We start from the raw sequence: 22,398 nt of genomic DNA on the forward strand, positions 1-22,398 counted from the left end.
TAATCGGCGTTTTAAAATCCGAATGCAAGTACACTTGTAAATTTGCAAATGGAGAAATGGACAGAAAATGAGATTTTGACTTGCGGAAAATGACAGAAATGGAAACTCTTCAACATGTAATCCGGTTTTTAAAACCCGAATTTGAAAGGAAGAGGTATTTCACACTTTTCAACTCGGAATTTTATCCAAAAATGGTTAAATTCCTTAACAGTAGGGGAAGAACAAGAATTTCTAGCGAACTTGTAATCGGGATTAAAAATCCCAAATACATGTAAAGAGGGAAATATGGGAAGAACAATGCAATTCAAAAATTGCATACCAAGGGGAAGATTTCTCTCACAAAAACTGATATTTGGGGGAAGAACAACATATTTACAAAAATGCAACTAAGAAAGAAAACTAAGAAAACAAGAAAATAATAAAATGAAGGAAAGAAAGGAAAGAGAACATACCTTTCTTCAAATTGAAAATGCTTCTCGAAAAATGCAACAAACATGGAATGGAGAAGAATATCCAATAAATAGAGACAAACCGTAAATCCCGAAACCCTTGCCACGTTTTTGTAAAAATGCCCAAAAATGAAAAACGTGGCAGCAAATGTATGAGAAATGAAACAAATAAAGCTCCAATCTCCATGCCTAAGTAGGAGAGTTCAAATCGATTTAGAAGAATACAGCTTCATTAAGTTTTAATCCCCCAACATGTGGCATTTTGGAAACACGTTTTTGCTGATTTGGAGCAAAAAAACAGTCAATGCAACCTCCAAATGGCGTGACAAGTGGTTTCAAAAGCATAGGTATAGGGTAGAAACCAAAACGCCTCTCCTTCCTTGAAGATCTCCACAAAAATCGATTGAAAACTTCAACAAATTTGCTTCCAACTGAAAATTGGGTTTTTTGGAGAGAAGAACAAGTTCGAATTTACACTTGCAAGTGAAAATCGGGTTTTTGGGAGACATATACATGTTTTATTTTCACTTTTTCACTTACTAAGCCTAAATCGGGTTTGTTGATCCAAATAGAAAGTTTTATTTTTTACTTTTTCACTTACAAAGCAAATTCGGGTTTTTTTGGAGTGAACTACAAGTTTAAAATTAACAAAAATGCACTTTACGCATAAAATCGGGTTTTTTGGAGAGAAATGCAAGTTTTAATTACTTGTAAAAGGGAAATAAAATCTTTACAAGAAGTTATACTTGCATGGACATATGTAATGGGGATTTAAAATCCCTATTACATGTAAAAACCATTAAAGTAGGGGTTTTTAGATCAAACTACAAGTTTACTTGTAATTTAGCTAAAAAAATCCCTATTTTAACTAAACAAGACCAAAAACAATAAAAATAATAAAAACAATAAAAGGGAAATTTATAACAAATTACAAATAACATCTTTTAATAAAAGCGCACATGTAATGAGCCAAAATTCCCCTACAACAACCAAAACAATGAATATCATTAAAACTTGCAGTTTCAAGAAAATTCTCCACCTGCAATCGGGATTTTAAAACCCGAAATTGAAGGAAAAACATAGCAAACGAACTCAAAATTTGATAAAATTCGAAATGTAGTTCGAGGATGGACTAAGGATTAAGTCAATCCAAGGATTAGTCAAAATTATGCCTCGGGAAGTGTGCTATAGAGTAAATTTTTTTATTTTTTCACAAAAATTTCATGTAGTGGTCATTCATTTTTGGAAACAAAAATGAGGACAATAGGAGACAACTTACAAAGAATTGTTTTAAATGTTTAAGTGTCATATAGTCTCTAATAACCAACTTATGCAACAAAGACATGAAGCCCTCCAAATGGTATATAAAATACATGATGAGATGGATGAGCATAGACTAATTTTTTAGGAGCAACTTGCCTTGCAAACACAACTCACTAATGTAGAATTAGTATCAACCCACTAGTTGATGTTGTGTACAAAGGAGGTACACAAGCTTCAACAACTCGGCTCCTTGACCTCCACTCCCACATCTTTTGTACATCCAACTCCAAGAATGTCTTCTCATCCACCTTCTCAATAGCTTTTGGTTTTACATGCTTTCAGCTCCCAACTTTGTCAATCTATTGTTTGGAAGATAAGTTTCCTTTTTTTTTGGTGGGGAGGAGGGGCATGATGAAGTTCCTAAATAAACAAAATAAGTTGATTTGTAATTAAGAAATTAGTTCCCAACAATAGGGTGTTGGTAGTTATCGATAATTGACATTTTCAACCACCATTGACTTCGCTATATATTTCTTACTCTACTCAAAGTCGAGGACTACATGTATGAATTCCTATATTTGTTTCTTATTTGATGAATGAATGAACAAATGAATGAAATGACATATCTTTCTAGAACATTGTTGCAAGTAATTATTATATTATGTTATTAAAAACTATCATGTTTACTCTCTAGTAATCATTCAAGTAGAATTATCGAGAAAATTGATTGCTCTTAGAATGTCAAAACTACATCTAAAAAGTACCATCGAACTATCTTGATCTCCCGAGGTCATTGTTACTATCAAAATCCCTTTTTGAAATGGTATCTACGCTGCAAGGAAGTTGGAGTTTCAAAAAATGTTGGAGTAGGGCAAAAAATGCAACATTACAAATTATTTAATAATTGGCTACTTAACCAAAATAATATGCCATGGAAGATAATCATTCTCCTTTATGTATGAGACCCACATTAGGAACAAGAGAATTGTTTTAACTTTATTTTACCCAATATCCATAATATTGCTAAGCAATTTGCCTTAGCAAACCCTAAAATAGAACTCTAAAAAACCTATGTTTGACTTCACTCTCATTAGGAAAGAAAGATTACAAATCATAGAACTTAATGCTCATTATACAATTAGCTCCATATAAACATACAAAAGGTGAGGTGCACCTTCATAAATCCGAAAGATAATAAAATATTAACTTCTTAACTTGTTAGATGCATGCATCTCTAAGTTTGAAATAAGGACATCATAAATAATAACAAAATCCCAACTAGAATCGCTATTTCAATTATTTCATCCTTTGGTAATCTTGGCTACCATGAGATGAAATTAGAATTGTCTTCTAGTAATGTTGAGGCATGGAAAGGAAATTAGAGGAATTAGAAGGATTCAATAAAGCTCCTAATCAATTAACTTTAATCAAAGTTTAAGTGTTGTTTATAGCTGGTGTCAAAGGTATCCTACCTTAGCCTCAAATAGCCAAGTTGCAGATTCGGGTACAGATGTGGAATTGCAGAATTGGCCAAAAAATTTCCTATTTCCGTTCATGTATATATATATATATATATATATATATATATATATATAGAGAGAGAGAGAGAGAGAGAGAGAGAGAGAGAGAGAGAGACTCATAAATCCATAATTGCAAGTAAATAGAATATTTTGATAGCTCATTCATAATTTGCAAAATGAAAATACTCAAGCCTCAAAATGTCATTACACAGTGCAAATTCAAATTCAAATTCGATTTTAATATTCATTTTCTTCAACAGGAGCATCAAGGTCAATCACAATCAATTGGGTTGCCATTACTACTAGCTGTGCCAAGTGTAGAAGCTGGTTCAATTTCATTTGTCAAACATTTGACAAAATGCCAAATCATTAACAATACAAGGAAAGTGATTTCACAAAACATAAGCAAACAGCTGCTACATATACATAATGTAAAACAATTGAACTCAATCTCAATAATGCTGATATAAAGTTTACTAAACCCGTGTTTACCACGTATAGTTCACAAATGCAACTGAAATGATATTTAATTGCTTGCTTGCTGGCAAATTTTGATAAAAATGCTGTCACAAAGTTATGAGAGTAAAACTGAGGTTTTAATGTATGAAATTAAGCTTGGGTACGACGCTTGGTACTTCTTGGTTGCTCAGGTTCTGTATGGTTCCTTCACAAAAGAACCCACAAAGAATCCATGCACCCAAGAAGAACCCAAGCCGTACCCAAGGTCGTACCTAAACCTTTACTCGTACCAAGACCCAGGCTAAAACAAAAGAATTCAGTATCTTAGTCAAATAGTAACCATGATATTATAGTAGATAGTTTAAAGTTGTGTTGGGTATTGAGAGCAAATTGCTTCACTATAAACTTTCTTGTGGTCAATTTTAGTTGAATTCTTACCCCATTTAGAAAGCTTCAACGAGTATAGTACCTTACAATATTATACTTTAAATATCGTAAGTTATATTCTTAAGCACGCAAGAATATCTCCTTTGAGGATTAATTGCAAGGGGAAGTTTATATTTGCTGACTATTCACACTATACATCTCTCATGAGTGGTGATTCAAAATTATCTCATCTTTGATGAGATTGAATGGTGCATTTGATATTTATTTCACTAAATAATGCTTGCAAGAGTGAATGAATCGGAAAAAAACCGGCAAAATAAACTATCGCATAGCAGCATTCACCCTCATTAAGAATTGCACTAAGATTGCCCAGTCATTATCATCATGCCTCAAGTACTCATAACACCTTGGCATTTTCCTTGACAATCAATGTGCTACCCCATGTGTAACACCTTAGTATACTAAACCATTTATTTTATAACTCCCAAGTTGTGATCTGTTTCAAAAACTTCTCAGTTTGAGAGTCACCACCATATTCCTCTAAGGATTGGATCTACAAACCTTCAATAGCCGAAAAGATTTAGAGAAGTAATCACATTTGCAGGATGCCCTAAAACCACATTTGAATGGTTGTTTGACTGTCATCATTTCAAGTGAAGTTTTAAGAATTTACACTTTTCAATGAATTAAAAGTTACCTTTCACTTGAGGGGGAAATCAAAATTGATCTTCTTTTACTTTCTACACAAATTAAGAGACCCTTCATTTGAAAAGGGAATTAAAATTTATACTTCTTTTACTAGCTAAGCATCCCTTAGAAGAGCGGCATTCCATGGTTTACTAGGCTTCATAGTTGAACAGCGTGATTCGGCATATGATCTTGGATGCAATGGTACTATAATTTTAGCCTTTTCTTCTATTTTCACTCCTACTCTGAATTGACTATTTGGAGCATTGAATTTCACCAACTTTCCCTCTCTTTAGGAAGGCCTCTGAAAACCCTTGTATAGGTCATTAATGAGAGGGGACAGAATGGGGAGACAAATGAGGGCAAAGGGAGTGGAACATAGGGAAGGACCAAATCCCGCGTATGCCTTATGCCTGCTAATTACTTTCCCTAGATAAGCTACGTTTTCCTAGTACAATATTGTGATTTACCACCTCGATTTAATACGATATGTTCTCTTGATTGACTTAGGTTCTCTCTATTAGTCAATGGCAATTGGTGTCCCCTCAAGAATACATGCCTTCCAATGCAATGGATTGAGCTAAAGTTGATGCCCTGCTGATTGATGAAATTGATGATCAGACTGGTGTTTCATTCAACCATGGAACATATTCTTCAATTGCCTTTCATTTGTAACTAATTACTGAAGTTGAGAATTGTTTGAGGTTTAAGAGTGATGGAAACCAGAATTCGGTTGTTGTTGCCTGCCCCATCTGAGGTTAAACAGTTACTTTGCTCACTTCTTGTCCCCTGTCATCATGCTTCCTCAGCTAAAGAAAAAATCAAGTTGATTAAAAAGTACAGTAGGTCACATGTAATAGAGCATAAATCGAAATCAGAACTCCTTTAAAATAAATCTGATGATTTCCATATACAAGGTAATAGAGCAGAAATAGCTTTAAACCGGCCAAGCTGAAGGGCTAGATTATTCAAATATGTTGGTGTGCTTAGTATATTTCCATAATTTAAAAAAAAAATTTAAAAATCGATAAATATCCACCTCCAGATGTGAGGATAGTGGTTATAATTGCATATTGTTTTTCGTTTATTTATTTTGCTGTGCCAAATTTATCATTTTTGGTATTTGGGAGTCCAAAACGTTCAAGGAAATCATGCCACATACCTTCTAACTCAGCTAGATACTTTTGACATGTTAAAAAGTTGTATATTTCAAGAACTTTTTCACATAATGGAGCCTAATTTTACAAAACAAAAGAACAGAATGTTCTTCTGCATAAAGGGAAACAATATTATCTCCTTAATAGCTGATAAGAGAAATGTTATAAGCTGAATGAATGGATTTATAGTTTACAAGATAAAAGCTTAAATATTGAACATCTTTGGATCTAGAAATTTGATGTATCTCACATGCCACTTGAATCCCTTCCAAATATTACCCTCTTTGTCCAATCAAAGACTACCAATACTCTTGTACGCCAACTGACTTGCTTGCTGGGTTACAAAATAAGTAAACACGTGAGCAACTGAAAAACAGATTTCTAATACAAAAATACACTCAAAAAGAAGAGTGGTAGGAAAGTGAAGTTCTTGAAAAAGATATGGAAACATGCCTGGCATAAACAGAGTACCAAAGCCATTGACTGCTATGGCCAATCGAAACCCAGTCCCCGGGTAATTGTGCAGCTGTCTGTTCACCACCCAAGGGAGCAAATTGCCCCAAGTGCTTGTACCTGTTCAGTGTCATTATTTTTAGCTTACTGTGCTTAAGTAGGCACAATTTTCCACAGCCCATAAATCTGGTTATACAGAGTGTTTTTTGGATGTAAAAATACACAATTGAATCCAAAAGCACTCTGCATAACTGAATTAGTGCACTTTGTTGTGCTCTGGCAAAAACAGAGAGACTGAAATGGAACAATCTTGGGTTTTCTATTAAAGCTGAATGAAGAAAATGACATCCTCTAAGAAATTGTGTACACTCTAAACTTATAGCTAGACTGAGACACATCTGGAATGCTGGATAAGAAATGACTGAAGTTTACATCAGAAACTCAGGTGAAATGATTTGCTCCAACCCAAATTGTTCTGCACAAATGTCTAGAAAGAAATGTTACACCCAGTTTTTTGATAACAAGATAAAGGATAATATTTACATATGAAAGTAATTTATACAAAAAGCCATAATCCTTAACCAAATATAAAAAGGATTATAAGATGAGGAGACAATATATAACTATACATTACTGTGACAAAATTTTGGCATAAACTCATCTTTTCATGAAAGCATTAAAAGAAGCAGTATATATGATCCATAAAGTGGCTCAGTTTAAATGGACCACACAGGGTCAATACTGCTGACTCACCTGTACGAGTGATAGAAACATTGTGGTGATGCAAGTGTTAAATCTTGGCTGCATATAGCTTGCAGCAGGTGCTATAGTTCTTATGGTTGGCTGCAAGATGACCTGTAGCAGTGTTGCAGATGTTCTATTTGGCCACGTTCTGAATGGCTACAAGTTAACATGCAATAGTGCTGAGAGTGTTCCAAGTGACTTAGGAGCCTACCAGGCATCAGATCAGATCAAATGCAGTAGAGTGAAGCACCTTTTTCTATTGGATACATATATTGCAAGTGGCCGATTGGCTAAGGCAGTTAATGTTGAGAGCCATGGAATGGACAGTGAGTGTGACACTTGGCAAGTTGGTCTTGTGGATGTGATGGGGATCATTTGAAGTATCATTAATATAAAGTTACTTTGATATCCTTATACCTCCATATGTTAGCTCCCACTTTGGGCTTTAATAAATGATTTTTATATCATTAAATGAAAATATGCATTTAATGCCATCAATTATAAAGTCGCTTTTAATAATAATTTTTTTAAGTCATTACTTTAATATTAATAATAATAAATAAATCATAAACTCCAATTAAAGCCACTATAAAAACAATTAATTAATTCTGCCAACACCCTAGGGGTAACCATAGTTCTTGCTGACCATCCAGATGGCTTACTATAAATAGTAAGGTCCAACCCAACGTCCATGTGACTTACTAAATATAGTGAGTGTAAATAGAGCCTGAATGACCCATGGAAGGCAAATCTCAAATATCTCAATGCATTGGAAAGGAGAACACAAGAAAACGACACCCAAACTGTCAGCTGAAGAACCCTGAATGGTCTCCAAATCAAATCATTAGCCTACAGAAACCAGTTAGATATGCTAATCCCTAATAAACACTGATGCTAAGAAAGACGCAAAAATGGGGACATTACAAATCAACCAAAGTGTTGGATGTTCACATGGAGCATTGCACAGATGGATCGAATTGCTGGAATATGTAATAGACCATTTTTATGAAGTCGATTATCTCTTGACAAATCGCTTCTTTATTATTCTCCATTTCTGCCTTATCGTATTATCAAACTGCTTCACATTCTCTAGTCCATTGTCTTCATGCACAGTCACGAAACCATTCATTTATCATTTGTTACTCATTGATGTCTTCAATACATTGATCACTTCCTAATGAAGTCATCTGATATAGTCTTTGCTTGGGTATGATATTCATAATTTCATAGTGAAAAGCACACAGAAAATACTGGGATGAGAGTGGGGTTGAATCAGTATTTTAAACTTTTAAATGCACAAAACCAGATAAAACATAGAGAGAGAGAGAGCAAAGATCAAGATGCAAACATTGGATTTCATGTGGAGAACCCAAAACGATAGCTTTCATTAACAAATGGGCACCAACCCAAATTACAAAAGTGAGCACCAACTCATTGAGAGCACCAACTCTCCTCAAAGTACCAACTTCGTGAGATGCAAGAAATACACAACACTCCCATTCATTACACCAACCAGCCTAAAATGAACAACCATGCAAAACCTTCACTAAGAAATAAGCATCCAACCACTTTCAATTTGTAGTAAAATATCATTTATGTTGTTCCCCACGCCTTTTTTACAATGGTCCTTAATCTTCAGCAACCCTAGATGAAATGAGTTCTCAGTAACAACACCCATACAATACTCAGCAAATTTCAATCTTGTTGGCAGTGGCATGAACTGAAGCAAACCAATTTTTAACCTGTCTTTGTCAAAGACAATTCCCAAAACTACTTTAGTCCTCAAAGCATAAATCACTTAGCAGAAATTTTTTAATCAGAAGATAAAAAGAAAGGACCACGCCAAGGTCAAAACGTGACTCATGACTGATATATCCCACCACTAACAAACAACACCAATAATAATCTCCACATCTGAACACGGTGTGACACTTATAAGGCAATAAGTATTCACTCTAACTTCTGCTCTACGGACTCCAACACAAACATTACACCTAAAGAAACAACGCCAAAAAATCGATGCAAATAAATACTTCTTTTAATACCAATAATTGATGTGATTTCCATTAGACTTTTGTCGAGGGAAAAAGGCCACGATACACCATGTTTCAATAATGATTCCTCACCACCCATGAATAGGCATCGCTACTAAAAGTCTAAAGCCACCACTGATAATCAACACATAGGAGATGAAACCAAGATGTCTACTACGAACAAAAACTTATAGCTCATATATTCTGAAAAAGAAAATTTGTTCAGTCGGAAAGGTATTTTTAATCAAAAACTGTCCATGCATTTCAATCCAATATTTGTATTGTTTGTTAAGAATATAATCAATGAATCACATTCTTAGCTATTTAAAGGCAGTTGGACTCTCATGGATAACCACCACTACACAGTACACTGTCCAAACTTTAAGATTATTAGATTCTATATAAATATCGCATCAACATCTGAACCATGAAAGAATATTGAATTCTAACCATTGTTTTATTGAATATTCAACTAGTGTTGTGTCACTTAGAAGTAGACAAGCTGGTAGGTGAAGTGGACAAGCAACTAGCTCAAGCTAACACCCAAGTAGCTCAAACACACAACCAAGTAGCTCAACTAGACAACTAGGAGCTCAACCAATCAAGCAAGCAAGTAGCTCAAACAAGCAATTGCTAGACAACCTTGATCATCATTCTTTGACATCATGACAAAATATCCAACAATCTCCCCTTTTGCTACTGATGGCAACTCCATCTTCAACCAACCTAAAACAAAGCTTTCAAAAAATACTGCTCCCCTTAACTTATGAGTCCCCCTTTGACATCAATGACTAATATCAATCTGCATAACTGAAATGGAGCTAAAAGAATATGATGAAAACTATCCCTGAGTTTAAAACATTAATTCAAGATGGAGTGAAATCACTCCCAACTTCTGCCTCAAGAATTCAAAAGTTTCATTTGGTAGACGCTTAGTAAACAAATCTGAAATCTGCTCTATAGTATACACATATTCCAACTTAACTTGTTGATTAGTAACTTGTTCTCTCAGAAAATGATACTTAATAGGAATATGTTTAGTCGTAGAGTGCATAAAAAGATTTTTAGAAATATTAATAGCACTCATGTTGTCGCAAAAGATAAATATAGGATGATCATACTCTACCTTAATATTGTTCTCAGTTTGCTTCATCCATAAAACTTGTGTACAACAAGACACTGTTGTAACATACTCCGCTTCAGCTGTAGACAAAGTAGAAGCTTTCTTTTTACTTAACCATGAAACAAGACAGCCACCTAGAAACAATACATCTTGACTTGTGCTCTTTCTATCATTGCCTTTGGGATACCATAACCCATAATCCATAGTACCCTTAACATACTTAAAGATTCTTTTAATTGCATGAACATGAGTATTCTTAGGAGTAGTCTGGAATCTGGCAACATAACCAACTTGCATAATGCCAGGTCTAGTAGCTGAAACCTACAATAAACTTCCTATCATAGACTTGTACAATGTTTACTTAGCATTTGGAGACACATCATCTTTACTTAACATACATCTTGTTACCATTGGAGTGCTCACAAGATTGCAATCCTCCATTCTAAATCTTTTCAACAAATCTATTATATACTTTGTTTGAGAAATGAACCAAGGAAGAAAGACAATTCACCCAACATGGACATTTCAAACTCCATCTACATATTAGTAGCAAAAGCTTGACACATCTCTTCACAATCACTACCAAATCTCAGATCATCAACAGAAACTACAACAATCCACATATGATTACCTTCTTCCTTAACATACAATTTTTTATCCGCTATCCCTCTTCTAAATCCTCTTGCAAAGTTCTCTTTGATGATTTGAAACCCGAATCCCTCCAAGGTGTTGAGCTTTTATTTTGCTGTCAAATCATTCATCTAAATCCTCAGTGAATAACCTTGTTGAGTCCATCATCCTTGTGTTGAATTTGTGGACCTAATCCTTCATGGTGTTGATTATCATGATTCCATCCCTTGCATCAATCTTCCAAAACGGACAAGTATTGGATCAAAACATTATGAAATGAAAGAAACAACATTAATCTTTCACCCTAGCAAATCTAGATATGAAATTTATGATGATTTTCAAATACAATCATCATAAATTCATAATATTTATTAGTTAGTAGCTAGCTATTGTATCCAATTCCACTAGTCAGCTTCGTATGATGATGCCATTTTGAAATCCATATGTATTGAACAATCAAATTTAATAGAAAACACTTCCTCATGGTTTTTAGACTCATTTGATACATTTTGTAATTGAATTTTGCAAAAAAAAAGTGTTTTTATAAGAAATTTCAGTACTTTTTAAGTTGTCATGTTTTTGCCGAGTTTTTGCCAAGTCAAAAAATTTGGGCTTGCCAAGTACTCTTCGAGTCCAAGTATGCGAACTATGCTTGAACTATTGCCAAGCTAAGACAACTACCCTACTGTTGACGTGTCTAAAATCGCTGAACTTGCGACTTCATCCGGCCAACGCAGAATAGAATGTACTCACTGAGTATCCTATCCTCTCTTAAGATAAGGAAATCCCTAATGCTGGTTTTGTTTGATCAAAGAGGACAACCTCAAGGTTTCGATTGTCAGGTCTTGACTGCGGGATTACTCAGTGGTCGATGTGATTTGCTAGGAGCACAAGGGGAATTACGATTTGCAACAAGCTGGTCTGCTGCGATTCTCAGACTACAAAATAAAATCAAAAGGGAAGGGATAGGAGATCTAAAACTAACACAGGTATGCGGGTAGACATGTTCAACATAACTGATTTCTGCTTGGCTAGAATAGCTCACAACCTTGCAGGAACAGTGCAATCTTCTAGGGGACTTGGAAGATTTTCAGACTGCAAACGCACGGCTAAGCTCCCAATTCTGGCGCAGCTCAGACGAACACCTGCAATTGAACTAAGCACAATCGAAGGCTCAGGTTAACCATACAAAAGGATACACAATCAGTATATCCTCAATGGTATGAGCCTGAATCTATCAAATACCTGCACACCCAAAACAGAAAGATCTATCTAAAATACCGGAAGAAACCATGCAAACAGGATGAAAACAAGACAATAAACACCAAATCAATGTTTATATATTGATTTCAGCTGCCTATTACAACAATTTCTGCAGCATCTCTATGCTACTGCTAAGATCTAACCTATTCTACCTTCTAAAATCTAACTACAAAATTCTAACCAACTGTCTGACTATCTAACAAAAACCTCTAACCATCTAACCCTTTACAAAACAAAGGCCTCTGCCTTTTATAGAATTTACAATATTGAATCGAAGGCTAGGATGGACTGCATCCAAGGGTCCTGATCTGCCTTCCAGAAACTAGCAGCCTTAACCCATGCCCATTAAATTCTCACTCATCCATTCAACCACAATTTCAACTACCTGCCACTATTTGGCTTCAATTTGAGTCTATCCGGTAGTTGGACATAACTGTCCAGAACTGACTTGTTTCCCCTTTCTTTCAAAATATCTGAGTGGGGCCTATAAGTAGTTTTACAATAAAACAAAATTAGCTTTTTAGAAATTGAATTCCTAGAATTAAATCCAGTTGTGTGCTTTTTCTCGAGAAGGCATAAACTTGCAGCATTCAGAGTGTTCTTTGGTCTTTGGTCCTGGTGGTGGCTTTATCTTTGTTCAACGACACGGTTCACAATGTTTGGTTGCTCTCACACTCCTACAGTGCGTTCCCACATCTTTTTTCTTTTCCAGTCTTCAGCGCCTGGCCTTGATTGCGATCCTTCTTCGATTTGCGTTTCAGGTCTTTCTCCTGGTTCTCTACGATGGTGTCCTGCGACCTGCAAACCATTAATCCCATTTTAATAAATTAATTTGAAAAATTAAAATTAATTTAACAAACATTAAATTTAACGCCTGGAGGGTGATTTGAAAATTTCCCAAGTTTAACACTTTTACTCCTTCCGCGAATTTACTTGTTCCTGGCAATTTCGAGCAAGAGGGGCGTTTGAAAAGTTTAATCACGCGATTTCCTTCTTGAAATTTTAAACATCGCGATTTAGAGCCCTTGATGTGAACTTCGAGATTTTGGGCACTTTTGCGAACTTTAAAAACTTTGACATTTTTACCCCTTTATGGCCAATTTCGGGATTTTAGGCACTTTTGAAAACTTTGAAAACTTTGGGCATTTTAGAAATTTTGGACCTTTTTGGCCTTTTGCCAATTTTGCTTTTTCACATTCTCACTTAAAGGTCCGAATTTTGGCCTTTTGGGGCATTTTGCCAACTATTACCTTTTAGGCGTTTTCACTTAAAGGTCACTTTGAAAATTTCAGACCTTTTTGGCCTTTTGCCAACTTTTCACTTTTCTAACATTTTGGCTAAAAGGTCCGAATTTCGGCCCTTTGAGGCATTTTGCCAACTTTTCAATTTTCTAACATTTTGGCTAAAAGGTCCGAATTTTGGCCCTTTGAGGCATTTTGCCAACTTTTCACTTTTCTAACATTTTGGCTAAAAGGTCCAAATTTCGGCCCTTTGAGGCATTTTGCCAACTTTTCACTTTTTTAACATTTTGGCTAGAAGGTCCAAATTTTGGCCCTTTGAGACATTTTGCCAACTTTTCACTTTTTTAACATTTTGGCTAAAAGGTCCGAATTTCGGCCCTTTGAAGCATTTTGCCAACTTTTCACTAAAAAGTGCAAGTTTTGGTACTTGGGCGAGTTTGTCAACCTTGGCACTTTGCATTCTTTATCTCCTTTGTATCCCTTGGCGAAAATCGACATTTCAACGTCATTGCAGGCCTTAACTCTTTCTTCACATTTAGGCGATTTTGCGAGAATTGGGGAGTTTTAAGTTCGCAATATGGCCCCAGAGGCCGAATTTGGTTTTAGCGACACCTGACCCTTCATATCCCCTTCCTCTTCCGCAAGGATAGAAAGGCACAAACTGGGGGGTCCCTGTCCAAGACGGGGATGGGTGTGCGATTCGCACAACAAATGGCGACTCGGCTGGAAAATGTTCCTGAACATTTCAAGGATGACTATCCGTATCGAACCCGAGAATCTCTACTATATACCCCACAAAACAACCCAAATGACAAAAGATAGATTCAAAGTAAAAATGAGGTCGCAAACTGAATCAAGTCACCAACCTTGAGAAATCAAGTGTGTGCAGTGAAGTTCATTCAAGCCTAAAGAAGGTTGAGATATCATTGTTTAGTTAATGCAAGTTATGTAGAGCGACTCTAACTCCAAAAGCAACCTGGATAGAGCCCCGCTGCCAACAAGCGTCTATAGCCCCGGCGGAGTTATCGCCTGTAAGCTCACAGAGATTGCTCTGTTTCTGATAAATTTTCTTGTTGAAAATCGGCAAAGGTGTTTGCTTTACCAAAGCCAAGCAACTTGATATTTCTTTGCTTTTCAATTTCTTTTCTTTTGATTTTTCTCTTTTATTTTCACTTTTTCACCTTGGCTGGTAAGCAGTGAAGCCTACATGGGATTGAGCATTATAGTGGTCGCTGAAGCAGAGCTTCAAATTTTTTCACTTGCAGTGACCTCCCTTTGATAAAACAATAGACTTAATCGTTTTTAAGCGTTTAAAAGTGCAGTGATCACAACGTTGGCAACAAGACGTAGTAAGCAACTAAATTTTTAGACTGACTAAGCCTTAAACCAAAATGAACTGACTACGGGGGCAACCGTCAATTAGGTGCTCTACCAAAGTCGGCATCCAAGAAATGAGCCGGAAAAAAATTTTCGACTTCGTACACCAAAGCTGGGAAAAGCAAACAAACCCCTTCAAAAACTGACAGGGAGACAGCCCCTTCCGAAAGGACACCTACACTACGGAAAGCAAACTAAACTAAAGCAGAAAACAAGAAATCTAAGCTAAAAGAACAAAAAACAAACAAAAACAGAAAACAAAAACCTAAACTATGTACAAGGAGAAACTGACTGTACAAAATGCGGGCTGCATGCATGCGTTTCCGACCTAGGATGATTTTTCAATATGTGCAACAGTAACAGGGCAGTGGGAATAGTTCTCAGTTTGGCTTGTTTGTCTTTGTATTCTGAAAAGAAAATTTTCAATTGGCCACTCTTGAATTTAACCAGAACATTGGGCAAAATTATTAGTTGAGGGAGTTCATTAGGTCCGTGGTGTTGACGTGTCTGAAATCGCATTGCTGCAAACTCCATACGGCCAACACAGAATAGAATAGCCAACTGATTATCCTACTCTCTTGAGATAAGGAAGTCTCTAATGCTGTTTTCTAAGTTTGATCAAAGGAGACTACCTCAAGGTTTCTATTGTCAGGTCTTGACTACGGGATTTTTCAGTGGCTTGATGTGTTTATGTTGGAAACACAAGGGGGACTGACGTTGAACTGGTAATTTATAGATAAGTTCCCTAGAACTTTTATGATCTTTCTATCGGATGATTTCAGTTAATTTGATACTGTTTTAATAAGGCTGTAGATTTTCTGAATAAAAAAGGAGAAAAAGGAGGGAAGGATAGAGAGAGAGAGAGAGAGACATGAAATGTAAATTCTAACTAAAATAGCAAATTCAGTCAAACAGACAGACACCTCCAGGAAACTAGATTAAACATCACCAGCTGCTCAAGCACAATGTTTGCATAAATCCAGTGCAATCTTCAAAGGAGAAACTAGATTTTCATATTATCAAGTATGATATTAGAACTTCTACATTCATAGTATGTATTTGATAACCGAACTAAGCATGAAAGGTCCAAATTAACAATGCTGAAAGAAAGGCAATCAGCTGCTCCCTAATGGTGTGGACTGCAAGGATTTTATCAGATGCTTGATTGAAAAACGCTATGTAAAATAAATAGACATAACTGAAAGATTTCTAAATTAAGTGAAGAAGGAGACCATGCACTCACAAGGAAACTTGAAAATAGTCTTAATTCTTTGCATTAATTCCTATAAATTTCTCCCGAGCTTTCGCAACAATCCAAGAACTTCTTACAAAAAGAGGGAAAACCAATCCCTTAAATAGGCTTCAAAAAGGATGAATGGCCTAGATTTAATCTAAACGAGTGGCCCAGATTCATCCATAAAGCATGGCTGCCCATACCCATAAATGGGAGGCAAATATCAACAACCACCCCAAAATGGGCAATAACTACCCAAAATGGGATAATTACAGCAATTTGAAATAATCCAAAAAGGTGCATCAAATAAAGCTTTACATTTGTTGACCAAAAGTCAACTGTCACCTTTTTGTGCAAAAGTGCACTTTTAAGATTTAGAGGGAAAAAAGCACTTTTGAGAAATTACTTTCTCTATTTCAGTCTCACACTCCTTTTCTAGAAATTGATCCTCGCCATCCAGGTATTTGCGCCATAAATCACGACTTGTTGCCCATTCCTCGCGAACGTATTCCTGGAACTTGATACACAACTGGAAGAGCAAACTGAATGGAGGCATGGGAGGATGGCGAATTTTGTATTGCATGCCTTCGAGATACTGGTCCACGTGTTTTAAATCATCCTTCCAGCTGGAGCGATTACGCTCAAAGCATAATATGTCTGAAAGGAACTGACTAGCAAAACTCCAAGTCCTTAGTGAAATAGGAAATCTTATCCATCCCCAATCTTTCTTCCCAGTCCGGCTGGATTGCATTATCGGACAAGTCATTTATCCATCCTGAAACCATTGATCGGAGGATGGTCTTACCTAGTTCTTGCATGTTTCCCAAAATCACTTCACATGCGTCACTTTCCTTGTCAATAATTTCTTTGGTGTCGTTCTTCATGGTGACAGTCCAGTACCACTCCTTAAGAACACTAATGCTATGAGGATCCAGGATGGCGGACAATGTAGGAATTTGCGCGTGTGTCCAGAAAAGAACTCTCATGAGGGGAAGGGTAGTGGCTGCCACTTCGTGGATGTGAAGGGATTCCTTCTTTACCTCCAATAACTTGATTAGAGTGAGCTCTCGATGGAGGGCCATTTCTTTTACTTCCTTAAGGATCTGCTCTCCCTTTTTCTTGATGTCTTGCATCCATTCCTTGACGGCCTTTGCGGTGTCCTGTACTCCTTCAAATTCAGTTGTGGTCCTTTGCACCAATGCTGTCGGGGGAATATGGGATTCGGAGGCATTGTGCAATGGCCTTAGGAGTTGATTGATGTATCCTTTGGCTTGCTCAGCACAGGCCCAATACATGTCCTTTTCAGCTGTGATCTCTTCGAGTTGCCTGAGTATATTCTGCACTGAATCTTTAAATTCTTCCTTTTCTTGCTCTTTAGTGGCTAGTCTGATGGGGATAGTTGTGATGCTATAATCTGCCGATGTTATCTGATCTGCTAGCTTTTCTACAAGCGGGGTGGCAATATGAAGAGTGCGGTTCCTTTGTTCATCTTTGGTCACTCTAGAATATGCCCTGGGCTTTTTCTTCCCCTTAGCTTTTGCTTGATCTATACGCAAGAAGATATCCTCTAGATCAATGGGTGGTTTGGTGGTGGCCTTGCGCTGGGCTCTGGCAATCAGCCACTCTTGAGGCACTGTTTGTGTTGATGATAAGGTTAAGTCAACGTTCTGTTCTCTGACATTCTCAGTTGACTCACCACAGATTCGCAGCTGCCCTGCCACCGGAGGAGTGAAAGAGGTGTGAAGCCCTTTGCTTGGAGCTGAATTCTCCCCTATTTCGCTGAACAACTGCCTGACATCTTCATGTGAAGGTCGTTCTTCAACTCTTTCAAGCTCATGAGTCTCATCTATCCTTTGTTCTCCTTCGACGGTGGAGTCATCTTTGGCTGTATTGTGGAGCAGCAACTCGTGACAGCTCTGTTGAGTAGGTTCATGCACTTTGACCCCCTGGGTGGATGGAATTTCTCCTCCTTCTATTTGGTTACCCAGTTTGGTCAATTCGAGGGCTCTTAGCTCAGTGTCTAGCACATCGAGCGCAGGAGGATCATTGGCTTCAAATGCATCGATGTCGCTCTGGGAAGGCGGAGCAGGTATACAATCCAATTCTACAGCATCGTCGGACGAACTGGGATCTTTTGAAGATGAAGTGACCTCTGGCCTCTTTATAGGAATCTTTTCCCTTCTTGTTCTTTTGGACATCCGAGTCCCTCTGCAAACCTTAGCCTTCTTCCTTTTCTCTGGTTTCTCAGTTCCTTCCTGGGGTGCACTAGATGTTCCTTCATCTTCTGAAGACTGAGAATCGAGGCTGCCCATTAAGTGGTAAGTGAACTGGACTCCCTCATGGATTAGCCTTTCAATCTGCTGATGCAACCGCTGATTTGTGTACCTTGCTGGGGCTGCCATGACTGCCTCGAAATCAATGATTGGGCCCTGCGACCAATCAACGCCTGGCAAGAGATGCCTTACTGCTTCAAATTCTCGGACCTGGAGGCAATTCCCTGAATCTGTGAGCTGATCTGGGACCCGACTGTATTCAAAGAGTTGCATCTGCTGCACACAGTCTAGAATATTCCCGTCACCTGACCTCGTAGTCATCAAAGCAATTCTTCCAATAGTCTTCAACTGATTCCTTTGCTCTGTACCAAAGTTCCCAGACTCGGACTCGGCTCGGACTCGACAAGGCCGACTCGACTCGTGACTCGGCTATGACTCGGCGACGACTCGACTATGACTCGGCAAAATAAAAAACCCTTGAAATTTAGAGATTTTTAAAGATTTTTAACTTGTTTCATGCACCCATTATTGAATAAAGCTTAAAGACACTATAACATCATCAAATAGAAGCTGATTTGATCACATACATAAACATACATCCATCACATGCGTAGAAATGTAAATTGTAGCTAAAGGAAATAGAAAACATGAATATATAGAGTTATAAATGTTGTCAAATGTATATAAAATCCATGACATCAAATGTTCCCAAACATATATATAACTGTAAACAAAAACAAGTATATGGCTCAGGCTCTAGCTCATCCTGAGCCTCAGAGTAGTCTGTCTGCCTCCTACAAATGCGTCTAAGGTAGGTCCTGGATGACTGAGAAGCCATAGTCTCCGCCTGTGAGGTGCCTGTGCTGGATGCTCTATCCTCCTCCTCTGCCATAGCCACAGCCTCAGCCTCTCTGTCTACCTGGTCAACCCACTCATGGTCCTCCTCAGTGAAGACAGGATCAGTAGACTCAGTGATCCACTCAAACTCTGGATCGATCTCTGCTAAAGTGATCGGAGAGGAGTCAATGTCCAAAATCTGTCTGGTCCTAAGACGGAGGTTGTAATGAACAAAAACAAGATCATTCAACCTCTCCACAGACGATCTATTACGCCTCTTCGAGTGGATGTGCTCGAACATGGACCAATTGCGCTCACATCCAGAAGCGCTGCATGGCTGGCTCAAAATACGGATGGCAATTTTTTGAAGGTTTGGGGTTGAGTGCCCAAACATTTGCCACCATCTATCTGAAATAACGAAAAAGAAAAAAAAATCAAACTCATTTCCAACTTTAAGGCTAGATTATAAAATCAAAAATTAAAATGCATAAGCCATAAACTTAAGAATCTTAAGTTTACATATATTTCTACCTAGCTGCAATTGTGTTCAAGCCTCTACGCACATGCTTCTTGAGAAGATTGCCCCTTCTCGATTATTATATTTATCCAGCTGGAGCGTTGTACTTGAGGCTGTGCCATCAGTACACAACTTTTGAACCACTGTATACAGGCCACTAAGAACCTTCTCATTTGCCTTGAAGTCATCACGGAATCAAAATGCCAGATTGAGGTAATAGGCTGCTGCATGGATGAGCCTGTGAAGCTGGTTCTGCCATCTCCTATCAATAATCTCCCAAATGGGGCCATACTTATCCTCATCTCCTGCATATATGGACCTAATGGCCTCCTTGGCCCTATCCATACCCTCATATATATAGCCCATAGAGGGCTTCTCCCCATCAACAACTCATAGGAGAACTACGAGGGGCTCAGCGACCTACACATAATGTTAAACAAAAACAATTAAGTCACAAATTAAATTAAAAAAAAAGAAAAATTGCAAAGTCAAATTGTTAATAAATTAAAATTAAATTACTAAATAGTAGATACTAAATGTTAAATTGTAATAAATTTACCTGCACGGTTTCTCCACAGGGGGTCCAAAAACCTGACTCATCAAAAATGCAATTTACCACATCTATCCCTGCAGTGGTTGTAGCATAGGATGAGGAAGTCCACTCCTCACCAACAAACATACGCCTCAAAGCCGCCTTTGATTTTATCAAGGATTTCAGTGTGAGGAAGTTTGAGGCAAACTTCGTGATACCAGGACGAGCCAACTCCTTTTGCCCCGTGTATTGCCTCATAATGCTAAGGACCAATGCATGATTGTAGATAAACTTGCTGATATTTTTGGCCCTTTCAACTATTGATTTCACCCATTCAAGCTTACCAATATCCTCCAACATGAGGTCAAGGCAATGGGCCGCACAAGGAGACCAAAAAAATTTCGGGTGCCTCTCCATCAAAAGTTTACCTGCAGCAATTTTAAGTTAATTAGAAATTTTGATGTGTTAAGAAAATTTTAAATAATCATAGATGCCTCTCCATCAAGACTTGAAAAGTTCAAAATTTACCTGCAGCAACATAACTTGCTGCATTATTTGTCACCACCTGCACCACATTTTTTTCCCCCACCTCTCGTATGACTTCCTCAATAGCCTCACATAAGTATGTGGCATTTTTCACATGTGAGGAAGCATCAATAGATTTCAAGAACATGGTGGATCCTGAAAATAGAGTTTCAAACTTTCAACAAATCAAAATTTAATTTATTCAATGCATTTAGGGAAGTACAAATTAGAATGAATCATGATCAATCACCTCCGCAGGAAACAAGAAAATTTAGGAGTGTTCTATTCCTCCTATCCGTCCAACCATCTGTCATGATGGTGCAACCCTTTTGGCTCCAAGACTATGGATGGTCTTCTAGCTCAACTTTCATATCCTCAACCATTTGTAACAAGAGGGGGCCACATAACTCAGCATTAGTAGGGGATTTAAACCCCGCACCACAAATGGTTATGGAATCTACCATGCCTTGCCAATAAGGAGACCTGTCACAAATAGATTATGATTAGACAAAGTAGAGTTCAACTTCAAACTATAAATTTACTTTTAAACTTAAAGCAATCAAATCAAAAAGAATTACCTAGCTGCAATAAATGGAATGTTGCAAAAGTACCAAAACTTGCAAATTTGTTTTCTTGCAGCATCATGAACCTCCTTGTTCCAACCCATGCCCTCAAGCGAGGGTTGTGCCCCAGGAGCACTACGCGGCACAAAATAACTATCCAACCTGGATTTCCGAACTCTAGGGCCAAAGGTAATAGTGCCACTAGGAGGAGTAGAAGTAGAAGCACTAGCACTAACAGAAGCACTAGGGTGAAAGGGAGGCATGGAAGAACCCTCTCCAACACAGCCTATGGATGTGGATGCGGATGCGGATGCAGATGCGGATGCGGATGCGGATGTGGGTGCATGGGAGCCAATAGCACTTAACTCTTCCAATTGCCTCTTCTTAGTTAACTTTTCTTGTTCATGTGTTTCTAATTGGACATAACAGAAATGTTTTGCCTCAGGAGTTTGTAATTTGCATACCTCAATATCATGGCCAGGTATGCCGGCAATATGGTATTTAAATCTATTGATGCCACCAAAATTAATTTCTTTACAAAAAAGACATTTTGTTTGATTTTTTTGTCTGCCAATAAAGTCTTCAGTATATTTCCAAGCCTCATCCTTTTTAGGCATTGTGAAAAATGAATGTTTTTTAAACGTGAAGGCTGCTGCAATAAGAAAATTTAATAAAGTTATAAACTAATAGAAAAAATCAGCAAACCCTACTTTAAAAAAAATAAAAATTGTAAATACATGTTTACAATTTTTTTCTAAAAAAATGTAGGGTTTGCACTTTGCTATTATTCTACTTCTCTCATTGTAATTAAGCTAAAAAAATAAAAACATTCAAGATTTGGAAAGTTAACTGTTAAACTAAAAAAAATTAACAAACAAATGAAAAAAATCCATTAACACACCTAAAAAAACCAACAAAATCTACCTTACCTCTTTCAAATGAGTTGAGAAGTCTTGCTTTGGACTCCTTGATGCTCTCAATGCAAGCCTATGGCCTCCCCAATGTGATTTTTGGTCTCCTTGATGCTCTTCTTCCTTACTGGTTGCAAACCTATGACCTCTTGTTTTCCTTCCTTTCTCTCACTTTTCCTCTCTTCTTCTCACAACTAACAATTAGAAGACCTTTTAGGGT

General features: G+C 37.3%; 2 protein-coding genes across 3 annotated transcripts in view; both read right to left on the minus strand.

Moving 5' to 3' along the window:
- Positions 1-5,781: 5,781 nt before the first annotated feature.
- Positions 5,782-22,398, minus strand: part of LOC131031435 (external alternative NAD(P)H-ubiquinone oxidoreductase B1, mitochondrial) — a 215,996-nt gene continuing 199,379 nt past the window's right edge. The window contains exons 9-10 of the mRNA XM_059207574.1: positions 6,376-6,495; positions 5,782-6,256 (exon numbers count right to left, since the gene is read on the minus strand). Of these exons, the coding sequence (XP_059063557.1) occupies positions 6,169-6,256; positions 6,376-6,495 (208 nt within the window). The 3' untranslated portion in view covers positions 5,782-6,168. The remainder of the gene's footprint in view (positions 6,257-6,375; positions 6,496-22,398) is intronic.
- On the minus strand, positions 6,502-22,291 carry LOC131031433 (uncharacterized). 2 transcript variants are annotated; one of them, XM_057962551.2, is made up of 7 exons: positions 22,197-22,291; positions 21,283-21,919; positions 20,955-21,187; positions 20,708-20,860; positions 20,207-20,607; positions 19,662-20,067; positions 6,502-19,538 (listed from the first exon to the last, which is right to left on the minus strand). In XM_057962551.2, exon 7 carries the CDS (start codon positions 18,612-18,614, stop codon positions 16,692-16,694), a length of 1,923 nt encoding a protein of 640 aa, XP_057818534.1. In that variant the 5' UTR covers positions 18,615-19,538; positions 19,662-20,067; positions 20,207-20,607; positions 20,708-20,860; positions 20,955-21,187; positions 21,283-21,919; positions 22,197-22,291; the 3' UTR covers positions 6,502-16,691. The 2 variants fall into 2 exon arrangements, with proteins under 2 accessions (XP_057818534.1, XP_057818535.1); XM_057962552.2 differs by lacking the exon at positions 22,197-22,291 and having other exon boundaries at positions 21,283-21,976.

The sequence above is a fragment of the Cryptomeria japonica genome, chromosome 6, assembly GCF_030272615.1.
Source record: "Cryptomeria japonica chromosome 6, Sugi_1.0, whole genome shotgun sequence".
Lineage (NCBI taxonomy): Eukaryota > Viridiplantae > Streptophyta > Pinopsida > Cupressales > Cupressaceae > Cryptomeria > Cryptomeria japonica.